The sequence below is a fragment of the Lissotriton vulgaris genome, chromosome 6 (assembly GCF_964263255.1).
Source record: "Lissotriton vulgaris chromosome 6, aLisVul1.2, whole genome shotgun sequence".
Taxonomy (NCBI): domain Eukaryota; kingdom Metazoa; phylum Chordata; class Amphibia; order Caudata; family Salamandridae; genus Lissotriton; species Lissotriton vulgaris.
The window spans coordinates 1,060,625,941-1,060,638,575 of NC_141694.1; the positions used below are offsets into that span (position 1 = coordinate 1,060,625,941).

A 12,635-nucleotide genomic window follows, 5' to 3' on the forward strand; every position below is an offset into this window, starting at 1 on the left:
GCAGAGACAAAGAAGACTCTACAACTAGGTGCTATGAGGTTTGTTTTAGCATGAATGGATCGTTTATTCTCATTTCATAGGTTTCCCCTAAATGTACCCTGGTTTGATTCTCTAAGATTAAACCAATGCCTAAAAATGTCTACTTTCGAAGAAAGTGACCCGTCCTGAAGTCCAATTTCACAGCGAGTTGTTCCAGGCTGGTGGAGGGAGGTAATCGGAAGAGTACTCTAAACAAGTTGTACTCACCTTTGTTTAACCAGGAATTAATGTGGCATAGAAATACCTCAAGGGTCTAGTTAAGAGAAAGAAATAACTTTACACTGATTACATCAAGAAAATATTTCAAACACGATACCCATGGACCCTAAGAAGGCTTTTTTGGGCATGGACAGTGAGGGAGAAGGAGCTGTGGGAACTCACCACCTGGTTGTCTATGGCCTTCTTGTGGCTAAACGTGATATTGCCAGGCACTGGATGACAGCTGTTCCATCTGCAGTTGAGTAATGCCCTGGTTACTTACCGGTAATCTTCATTACTCCGAGTATAGTCTTCCTCGCCACATGACTAACAAAGTGAGCTTCAGCTCCACACCAGAACCCTCCAAAGCAAAAAGTCAGCCTCCCATGCCTCCCATCCCTTCCCAAGATGGCCGACCCAATACCACCTGACCTCTATAAGAGGCGGGCCGGCCCAACCCATCAGCCTGAAACCACCAAGCACAAACATGAAGCCAATAGCCAGACAGGGAGGGAGGGATGGGAACTCATACTTGTTAATTAATTAATGATATTGGGCGATAAGAAGCCCTTTCCTCCGGAGGTTTCCCTTTCTTTAAAAAAAAAATCTATATTTGCTGTATTCCAGGAGTCAGGTACGCCTCCTGTATTTCCAATTTGAGAAATCACGTCAAGCAATACCGGGGCAAGAATATTTTTACAGCACTTATATAGCTCTGCAGGGAGGGTATCCTACCCTGCCCCCTTCCCTGATGGTAGTACCCCAATTACCTATTGGACTTTCTTAACTCCTCCCCTCCACTTTCCTAACAACAGCTTTTAGTGTATTCCCTTAATTCTGCCCTGCAAACGTGAACTCAACCAGGTACCTTCTTAAATTAGGCCACCACTATATATGGCTCGTCACTCTTTCCTTTCTTTTATCTAGTCATGTATTTTTTACCACCAGTGTGCTGCTGCATCTTTCTTCTTTCTGTTGTTGTGTTTTAAAATGCCTTTTAAAAAAAAAACCTTTAATAAAAATTAAAAAAAAGAGGTAAACTATCTGTTTTGCCCTTAGGCATCCTTCATTAAGCTGCATATCATGCATGGTTATTTTGTCCTACCTGGCGCCAGCGTCTCCACACTTGCTTGGTTTTCACCATTGTTAACATGTTCGTTTCTTTTAACTGTTCCAATCTCATTCCAGTCCTCCTGGAAAAAAACACAAAAAAAACAACAATTTTTTCTGTGTACATGAGTAAAGGACCAACACATACAACTGTCAAACGTAGCGATCAAACAGGGCACTTTCACAACAAAATCCCTTCATTCACAAAGTATATTTTTATTAAATTCGGCCACTGCCGATTTTTCCATAAAAAGACAATCTTCTCTAGTTCCCTTTGCCCGCTCTGCTTTCCTCCTGCTTTAATAAAAAATACACCCGTCTGCTTTTTGGTTCTTCCACAAGTGTTGTAGACACAGAAATACAAGTTTACCCCAAGTTTGGAAAGACTGCCAGCAATACACATTAAATTCCTAAACATCAGTAATAGAAGGGTGGAAGGTGATCTGTTAAATTATTAACAGAATGAGATAAGAAAGAGGGCTGTTTCTGGTGTAGAAGGATCATGTAACAATTGACCAAAAAGAATAGCAAAACATACCCAGGGGATTTCAAGCTTATAACTATGTTGTGACTGACTGGGAGACAGACTGAGAAATAATGCCAATGTAAAAGTCATTGCATTATTAAAAGAGTTGTGATCATTTGTCCTTTGTGCACTTCAAGTCTGTTACTTGCCCACATCACACCCCCTCTGGGCTCAAGATCAGTGACCACGTTGGACGAATGCTATGATTAGCTCCAATAGCAATGAACAAACTTTTACTGGACTGTAGTACCAAAGTGCACCAACATTGTCAGTGGATTTTTGCTCAATTAAAATTACTGCTTTATGCAATGGAAGTTAACTTTGCATATGTTTTTAACCGAGGGTAATAATGCATATACCTCACCACCGCACCAGTACACAAGAGTACATCAGATCAGTATGAGTGCACAAACCCCAAAGTTCTACTGCCAACGAACCATGTCAATAAGCAATAATCATCAGTTCACTATAAGGGATAGCACTCCCGACAATAATGTAATGCAAAGATTCATTATCATGTAAAAACATTTATTTACTTTTAAGTCCTCAAACTTTCATGGTATTGTAATAACTAACCGGCTGACCTGCGGTATCGTCCGTAGTGGGAAGGGTAGGTGACTAGACGCCCTCCGCCAGGAACTCTAAGGTGGTCCCCACCAAGTTCTGGCCCCACCCGGTCAGCTCGAGGAAGCCTCCCGAGTAAAATATACGGTTCTGGGAAGGGTCCTGAGGAAGGACTGCCATACGACACCTACCAGGTCGTATACTGGGCCCCCTGATCACTGGGGTTCCCTTGCAATTATATGAGCACTCTTTGGTCCTGACGAATTGCCTCCAGGGCAAGAAACATGTTGACCATTCACTCACCAAGGGTCGAATGAGGCTTACTACCTTGATTGTTCTGCCTCTATACCCCTTGTACTTTTAATAAAGCAGTGAGCCATACCATTAAAATCCTAATTTTTGGACTCTACTGACTTTTTTTATTCACCCACGCTCACTTTTGCACAACCACATATTACCCCCTTGTGTAGTCCCCTTACATCCACACACCCTTTGGCGAAGGAATAGAAGATCCCCGCCAAAGAGCAACATTTATTGTTGCCCGACAGGCATTGCACTGCCAGCCTGTCGCAGGGGCAGGGTACCGATGATGACGCTGGACGATCGCCGGGTGGGATTACAAATGTAGTCCAACCGGCGACTTGTGTGAGGTACCCCTACAAATTCCGAGAGAGGGTTCACAACACTCACTTTTTTCCTTTTTTTGACCTAACAAGAGAGAGGCTAATGACAGTCCTTTAGTTGACTGTATCCGGGGAACTCTGTATTTCTTTTTGTTGATATTGTAATAACTAAGCAAAAATAAATACATTCAGTGAATTCGAACACCATTGATTGTGATTGATAAAAATCAGTATTTTTTGTTCCACATTCTTGATACAAAACAGATTGAGTCAGTCCAGCTTAGGTGTTTTTTCCCCTCAAGGGCTGATAAAGTCCATTTCAGACCATAAATGCCTGGTGATCTGAGGATTCCTTAGAGGCAGCCCATGTAAGGCCATCTCGCTTGCCAACATGTCGACATTTTCAAGATAGTTGGTAGGTTTTGAATACATTTTGTGGTTAATGAAGATGCAGGGTTAGCAGTAGTAAGGTGAAACAGGATCAGGTTTATTCCGAATGTAGGAGTCACAGGTTACAGGTAGAAGATGGTAGAAGGAAGCCCTGGCAGGAGCAACATCCTTGCTGCTCAGCTCACGCACTCAACTGAGAATCTCTCAAACGATGCACACACCAGCATTCTAATTACATCAGTCACTCTGGCTAAGTAGCAGGGGATATAACACCAAAGGGGAGAATGCATGGCATAGAAATGAAGATACAACACACCTCCCTCGTAGCCTCCTCCCATCCTCGTCACCATTGTGGTAAATGAAGATGCAGGGTAGCCAGTAGTAAGGTGAAACAGGATCAGGTTTATACTTAAGGTAGGAGTCTGTTACGTTGGCACTTTCTCCGTTTGCCTTTTGTCCCTCTTTTGCCCCCGTCCCTGCCGCACGACTCTTGGCATTTGCATGCGTTACGTCAGAGAGCTATCTGACAGTTGTGTTTACAGTTTAACGGATTGATTGTGAGCCGGTGACCGGAGAGCTCTTTCCTTCCGGTGTGTCGTATATAACTTGAAATAAAGTGACACCTTAAAGAATACCGTGTGTTTACCTAACAAATTTGGCGACGAGGACGGCACACCAGAGAACCCACAACTTGAGGAATATATTTAATGACGTGACAAAGTGCACGACGGCATCGTGAAGAGTTTATTCCCTAACACGAAGCATTTCTAAGTTGAGGAAAAAGAGCAGCCACCGCTATTTCCAGGAATTTTGATATATGAGTGAGTTGAAATAATTTCCCATGGACTGTTTGCGGATTATATGAGACCAGTGAATTCAGATTGAACTTTGGGCGTTCTCGTGAAATTGAAATCGTACAGAAAAGTAAGACCCAAGTTGATGAACACTGAATCTGCGCAAGTTCATGAGGTGAACCCTTGAAGCCGGGTGTGGAGATGTGAGCGGGGCAAGGAACGAAGTTAAATCTCCAACGTGAATTCCCGCAATTTTGATATATGAGTGAGTGATATAATTTCCCTTGCACTTGGAGTGGAGTAAATATGACCGGTGAATTCTAATTGAACTTTGGGCGTTCTCATGAAATTGAAAAAATACAGAAAAGTAAGACCCAAGTTGATGTACACTGGAATCTGCGCAAGTTCATGAGGTGAGCCCTTTAAGCTGGGTGAGGAGATGTGAGCGGTGAAGGGAACGAAGTAAAATCTCTGACACTGCGTTGAAATTGATCGGAAACTACGCATGCGTGTGAAGCGTGTTTCTCCTCATAACTTCAACTTAAATTTAAAAAAAAAGAAATTGATTACATACAGGTGTCAAGGGGCCATTTTGAGTAAAAAAGTCACCGTGTTCTGAAACTATTAAAACGCGTGAGCCCTGTATGCCGGGAGGAGGAGCAGTGAGCGGAGCTGCGAACGCGATTAATTCTCTTAAACCGCGTTTAAATGACAAAGGAGCATTAAAATCTCCTCAGCGTGTGGCGCGAACAGCAGCGCAACGAGTTGAAGTGAATGGCGCCACCTAGCGATGAAGGAACAATGAGCAGAGGCAAACAGTAATTGAACGAAGATAATAAGAAGAATAACTAGTGATTCTATAGCAGGAGGAAAAGAAAAAAAGAAGATTATAACATTTTGCAATTAACCCAGCAAGTGAATTTAAAATTAAGGAAGTGTAGTTATATAAGGTGTAAAGAGTAATACAACCAGTGAAATTTTATTGAACATATATAACAGTAAGTAGTAACTGTACGATTGAATAACTAATATAAAAGTTGGAATTCATTGCAAAATTAACATGGATAAAAACAAAATGTATAATTTACCGCCACCGGAGCCATTTATGGAAGGAGATGGTACTAATATTGCAGAATGGGAGGAGTGGAAGGAATATTTTAACAATTATATATCCATATTTGACGAGAAGGAAGAACCATTAAAACCAGAGGAGAAGGTAGAAATATTGTTACACAGTTTAGGAGCCAGAGGACAAAAAGTGTACTATAACATAGAAAAGGAAGTCAGTGAGGGTGCAGACAGGAATGCATTTGAAAATGTAATGGATGTTTTAGATTAACATTATAAGCAAGTAATGAAGGTCAATGCAAAAAGGAACGTAGTATACAGGGAGGATGAAGATCACAAAATGGAAGTGGAAAAATTTGAGGAAGAGGAAGATCCATTAAAAACAGAGGAGAAGGTAGAAATATTCTTACACAGTTTAGGAGCCGATGAACAAAGAGTGTACTGTAACATTGAAGTGTGGTCAATAAGGGAGCTAACAGGAATGTAATTGAGGATTTTATGGATGGAATAGGTGATCATTACAAACAAAAAATGAATGTCAATGCAAAAAGGAACAAAATTTACGAGGAAGATGGTGATTGCAATATGAAAGAGAACAAAAGTGAGATCAAACCTAAGTGTACCATTGACATAGGTGGAGTAGAAATTGACTTTATCGTTGATTCAGGGTCATATTGTACAGTGATAAGCAAAAGTATATGGAAGAGTAAATTAGAAGTAACACTTGGAAATGAATTAGAAGAAGCTGACACGTCCCTGACGACATACACAGGAGAAAAAATAAACTTAATTGGATGTAGAGTGGCGAAATTGAGTTACATGAAGAGAAGTACATGGAGTAAAGTATATATTTCAGAAGATGGGACCTCTGTACTGGGGTGGGAAGAGCAAAAGAAATTAAAAATAACGATGAATCCCAACGGTACAGAACCTGTTAGTAGGCTGGCAATAAACAACAGTAGACAAATTACTAGGTTGGAGATGTCAAGTGAGAGAACACCACCATCTAAGGCAAATGTTGGATGGACAAGGGCTGCATGGAGTAATGAATGGAAAAATGAAGTAGCAAATGACGGATCCGTACAAAAACAAAATACATTATTGAGAAAAGATGTGGTAGATAATATTAGCAGAGATTACAAGGAAAAGATCAGTGAAGAAGATGTGGTAGAAAAAAGCGAACTTACCTATAAAGGAACGTGTATGGTATCACAATCTACGATGGAAGAGGTGGACTTTTACAATGCGAACTGCTTCAAAGATGGGGAAGCATGGCACTCTGCTGCACTGAATGAGTCAAAAACTATGACAAGAAAGAAATATGCTGATGACATTGACCAGGAAGAGGAAGATGGTCAGTGTCTGGTTGAGTTAAAATGTAACATGCAAGGAGAGTACTATGACTGGTTATACAGAGAAGTGTCAGAGAAGGAAAGTAAGGAGGCACACAAACATGTACAATGTCCACACCCCAAAGTTCAATTAGGGAAGAACAGGGTGCTTAAAGAATGCCGGAGAGAATAGGAGTTAAGAGTCACAGATGACTCAACCACATTCTCATGCGGAACTCACTTGATGGAATTGGAAGAAGGACAGGTCTTTGATGTGGCATGTATTGAAGGAGGAGGATTTATTGGAAAGGAGAGTACAAGTGGCATTGGGACAGAGTACAACAAGAGACCTGACGTTAAACCTAACACTGATGGTGAAAATGCAAGGGAAATCAGTTGTATGAGTAGGCGCAGACGCAGCGTAATATGGTCCAGAAAATATCCTAAGAAGAAGGATCCTAAGGCTGTTGTCTCTCACCGAGATGGAGAAGTTGGTACGAGTAATAACAGACAGGAGCACAATACCGAAATGGATTGCCGAGGCGGGTTGAACTATGAGGAATCGGAGGAAGAGAATAAGATGGCACACAAACCCGTACCATGCTCACATCATGTGGTAAACTTAGAAATTGACTAGATGCATACTGGATTTGTGGGTCGGCTCGAGTACAGTGGATCAGAAGACTCTGCGAGTCCTTATGTGAAGTTCACTCATCCACGTGGAGGATGGACAGGACTTAGTGTGGGCTAATATGGAATACAGACTGCATTGACGGCAACACCACCAGTTGTTCTAGAACTAAGAACAACCAAAAGTCCGCAGTTGGACTCTCCCCAGATGATGTCAACGAGGATGAAACCAGTTACCAGAGGCGACTTGCTACCTTGTGAACTGACCCATAGACTACTAAGATGTTTTGTTTGACTTACAGTTATATGTTCTTTTCTCTTCCCTTTTCTTTCCTCCCTTAGGAAGGAGATGAGTTACGTTGGCACTTTCTCCGTTTGCCTTTTGTCCCTCTTTTGCCCCCGTCCCTGCCGCATGACTCTTGGCATTTGCATGCGTTACGCCAGAGAGCTATCTGACAGTTGTGTTTACAGTTTAACGGATTGATTGTGAGCCGGTGACCGGAGCGCTCTTTCCTTCCGGTGTGTCGTATATAACTTGAAATAAAGTGACACCTTAAAGAATACCGTGTGTTTACCTTACAGAGTCACAGGTTACAGGTAAAAGATGTTGGAAGGAAGCCCCACCAGGAGCAGCATCCTTGCTGCTCAGCCCACGCATTCAACTGACACTGTCTCAAACGATGCACACACCAGCATTCTAATTACATCACAGTCACTCTGGCTGAGCAGCAGGGGATATAACACTAAGGGGAGAACGCATGGCAAAGAAATGAAGATATCACACATGTAATGTGATTTTCGAGAAAATTTAATGCCAAATATTTAAACGTAGTGGCACAGATTAAAGCAAAATGCATGTGAAAGGACATTCACATGGTCAAAGCTTAGGTGTGAAAGTAGTACACAACGGTCTATTAAACTTACAAATACACAGAGTACTATACCACTGAAATTAGCTCCATGTAATGATCTTGGGAACAACTATGAGAACAAAGAAGGGATCCGGTTGATGAATCATTATCTGAGGCACACAACCCACGGGTGGTTCTTTTGCTGGCCCTGCGTGTAACCAGCCACTGCAAGAAAAGACTCAAAGGATCATTCTCTCAGTCTCATGTCATTTCACTGTTACTTCGGCTGGAAACTGCAAAGCTAGCACTATTTTTCTGAAAGACTGTAAAATCAATGCTCCCAATTCTTTTTAATCTCAGGTTTTAAGAGACTTCACACCTAAGGAGGATAGAGGATAAAGCAAACACTGAAACAGACAGGAGCGTATGAAAATAAATAAAATACAATGCATGCCTCGCTTTTAAAACTGGCCAGGCTGCATAAAATAAATAATGTACAAATATTCAATTAAAAAAATACCACACCTTGGGGGATCAACTTTCCTGCTGCGGATGGATCAATCAAAAACATTATGTTGCAAAACAGACCTTCCACGTAGACAAGTGATACTTCTCATTTATTCAAGAGTATTGTTGGAAGAAACTAAAATGGCTTTTGCTACAGACTCTGGCTCAGACTTTAAGAGCTCATGCTTTTGAAAAAAAAGTTGATCACCAAGGCAGCTACACATGACTACATGTAGTGTGGACACATTCCCTGTGGCAGCAGTTCTTAAACTTGTTCCTCCTTTGGACCTCCCTCTGAATCGCTGATAAAAGACAATTAACCACTCCTAAGCAATTACTACAGTTTCAAACTCAAAAGAGTACGCAAAAAAAAAAATATTCAGCAAACTGACACAAATTGTGAAATATTTTAATTGACATACAAAAAATATGAAAAACACAAAATATTAAATTCAATAGTAAGCTTGGAGTTTTTCAAAAATGAGTCACATTTCTAAAAGAAAGAGCGATATGCTAGACTCTAGCATATCACTTTATATTTTCCACCAATGCATTTTCATTTTTTGATGGTGCATATCAATGCTTCAACTGGGGCCATCAATTGTCCACACTAGATTCCATTTGCTGTATTTGCACTGCTCCAACAAATCAAAGTAAGGATACCAACATAATTTTTGGCATCAAAGTTCACATTCATTCACATTTAAAGGCCATTTTAATGTTTAGCTTTTTATGTCTACATACTTTATTAATTTGTGTAGGAAGGTAGGATCCTTCTGCATGATTACCCCCTCTTTTTGCCTGGTGCTATGCTGGTTTTTGACTAGTCTGACTGGGATACTGCTAATCAGGACACCGGTTTATCTGCTTTCTCCCTTAAATTGGCGAGGTTAGTACTTAGATACAACCCAGATTGGATACTGGGGTACCCTAATCAGTCCCTAGTATACAGTACAAAGGTACCCAGGGCATAGGTACCACAGAGGTTCCCCATGGGCTGGAGCATGCATTATGCCACCCATGGGAGACCATTCAAAATGGAACTATAGGCTTGCCATTGCAACCTGTGTAAGCTGGTGCTAGCACCCCTCACTAAAGATATAGGTTTCCTATACCTAGGGTCACTGCATTCAAAACCTGTAAGTCACCCCTATAGCAGGCCTTAGCAATCCTGAAAGCAGGGTGCTTGGTTCCAAATGAGAGGCTGCCCCTGTGTGAGCAGGAGCCCCCTACAGCCTACGGAGTCCATTCTCCCGGGTTGTCAGTGAAGGAGCCATATATTATATAGAGGGGCACCGCGTAATTACGCGATGACCATCTTGAAACTGGGAGTAACAAATCCTATTTGGTATCAAACATGTTGGAATCATACCCCCACACCGTAAACAGTGTGGGAAGTATGATTCCAAGCAAATCATACCCTCACACTGTAAACGGTGTGGGAGGTATGATTCCAAGCACTGGAAGAGCCCTGCGTTAGGCTCTCAATGTTCCCGGTACCAGCCTTCTTGACCCGGACATCGCAAAATGGTTGCTCCTGACCAGAGACACGCCCTCCTGCTGCTAAGCCTAGCTCAAGGAAGGCAGAACAATAGGCATCCTGTTACAGGAAGGTGTGACCACATCCCAGTCAGGATTTAGTGTATTGGGGTAGGGTGGGTGCCTTGCCAGCGCCACTCAGTCTGCATGAGGAACACGTGGCGTTCCCATGCATAGTCCAGTTCAAACCAGTCCTGGAAGCCATTGACTACTGCTATGGCATGAAACTGGACAAAGGACATGGGAGTAACCTCTCCTCTGTCCAGACCCTTCCCTGGGAGGGTCCCCTGAATCATCCCAACCTTTTTCCTAGGGTACTTAAGGGCTTACCTGGGTGTAGGTCCCTATATTTGTTGTGGGATAAGATTCAGATCAACACCACTTCTTCTTCTACCAATGGGCACTCTGGACTTGACAGGACTTTGTTCGGGCTCGACTTAGTCTCCCTTCCAGTCTGCTGCATCGTCTGTGCTTGTGCATCATACACGAACCTTCAAGACCTGTGGACATCAAAGACACCTGAAGCAGTATCCCTTGGAGTGAAGGAGTCACTCCCCTGCATTCGCAGGCACCGTAACTAAGTCGAAAGGTCTGCTGATCCAGAGTTTCTCTGGACTCCATAAGGTTCTGTAACACAGATGGAGGTTTTCCACAGCTCCCAAGGCCTGCCCTGCCCTCTAACCAAGTTTGAGGTCCGTATCCTAAGTGGGGGGGGTTGCAATAACCGAACCTGTGTGCACCGTGTCAACTTGCAGTTGCAAAGGCTTGGTGGCTTCTGTCCGAGAAGATCTTCGGGCTCCAAGCAGCCCCAACCTCGAGCACCTCCAGTGAGCAGAATCTTCAGCCACACTGCATTGTGTGCATCGTGGCTGGCATCTTTTGGTGAGCTGCTTGAGGTCTTCTCGCGACTCCAGTGCCTCCGTCCTGTGGGTCCATTTGAGGATCACTATAATTTCTTTTTGACTCCCCTGATTGCTCGGGCCTTCCCTGACTCACCTGCTTTTGGAGAGTTCTCTGGAGCTTGCTGGTCCCAACGTTGCTCCTTCTTCAATTCCTGTGTTGGTTTTGTTTGCCAAGGCTTGTTGGTGCTCCTGCCAGACACCGACCCCTCAGCACTCGACATCCTTCGTGGTACAGCTCCTGGTCTTCCTCAGCGTCACCTGGTCCTCACAGCTGTTGAGTCAAGGTCATCGTCACCCATCCTGCAACACCCAACAACGGAGGGCATTCGTCTTCCAAGTCTCCTGGTCACTCCGGAGTGACATAGACTATGTCCCCTCTGCTTGCAGGTACCTCACATCTAGAATCCACCTTTGGATTCCACCGAACACTTTCTCCTTCAGCAGCAGACTTTCCTGAAGTCCTCCATTGGGTTAGACGGCGGTTTCCAACACCACTTCACACGTATGCACCTGGCTTCCCTGGTGTAGGATATGTGGATACTTGGTGGTTCTCCAAATTCTTTTTTCCACTTGGTTTCTTCAGGGTCCACTGTGAAGGGTCCTTAAACTTTAAAAATCCAACCACTACTTACACGTATAATTGTACTGAGCTCGCGGTTGTGTTTCCACACTGCACACGCTCTCCGTGGGGTCTCTATCTACCCATCTTGGGTGGTTCCTTGGGTCCCAAGCACTTCTACGTCCTCTCGACATTGCCTTGATCCGAGTCGTGGTTCTTATACCACTTTCTTAGTATATGGTTAGGTCCCACCCTGGGGTCCACTGTGTATTACGTGCTATTTACTGTGCTTCTTTTCAAAGTATTGTGGGCATTGTGCATATCTCCGGATAGGAGATATTTCTATGTGTTAGAGAGTATTATATAATAAAAATACCTATTTTTATAAATACCTTGTGTGGTTCTTTTTCACTTAACCTATACCTTAAGATATAATTCTGGGAGAACAAGCTGCTTTACACTCCTTCTGGACTAAGCCTGAATGCTGCTCTCCACAGCTATCACTTAGAAAGCTTTCTACAGTTGTCTAAGACCTCTTAAATCCACATAAGGGTTGTCTGGACTGGTCGATGGTGTCCACTTACATTAGTGGTCATCATATACCAGGCCAGCTTCTCACAATATGATAATATTATTTACTCTAATATTCTAGAAACTTTGATTCATGAAATTTCTAGACAACTCACAATCCCTTAAGTCTCCTGTCAACCAGATTGAGAGTATGTGGTTTGCATCAGAAAGTATGTTATTTGCTATTTTCCAAATAGCCCTGCAAGCATTTTTGAAAGAAGTAGGATTAGAAGGCCAACCGTGACCAGAATAATAATACGGGAAGCATCAATGCCATGGAGTAACAGGACAGGACCCTTATGTACATGTCTAAATGTCATCAATCCCAAAGATCAAGAGGCACATGGGAAGAAATATTTAAAACTACCTGACACACTAACATCTGATTTGTGGTACTTTTGTGCAAAAACTCTTTACTGCGCGATTTCCTGTAC

The 12,635-nt window shown here is 42.8% G+C and overlaps 1 protein-coding gene across 1 annotated transcript in view; it reads right to left on the reverse strand.

Moving 5' to 3' along the window:
• GALNT2 (polypeptide N-acetylgalactosaminyltransferase 2) overlaps positions 1-12,635 on the reverse strand; it is an 810,495-nt gene that overhangs the window by 625,905 nt on the left and 171,955 nt on the right. Inside the window, exon 2 of the mRNA XM_086927129.1 lies at positions 1,343-1,430. Coding sequence (XP_086783255.1) covers positions 1,343-1,430 — 88 coding nt within the window. The remainder of the gene's footprint in view (positions 1-1,342; positions 1,431-12,635) is intronic.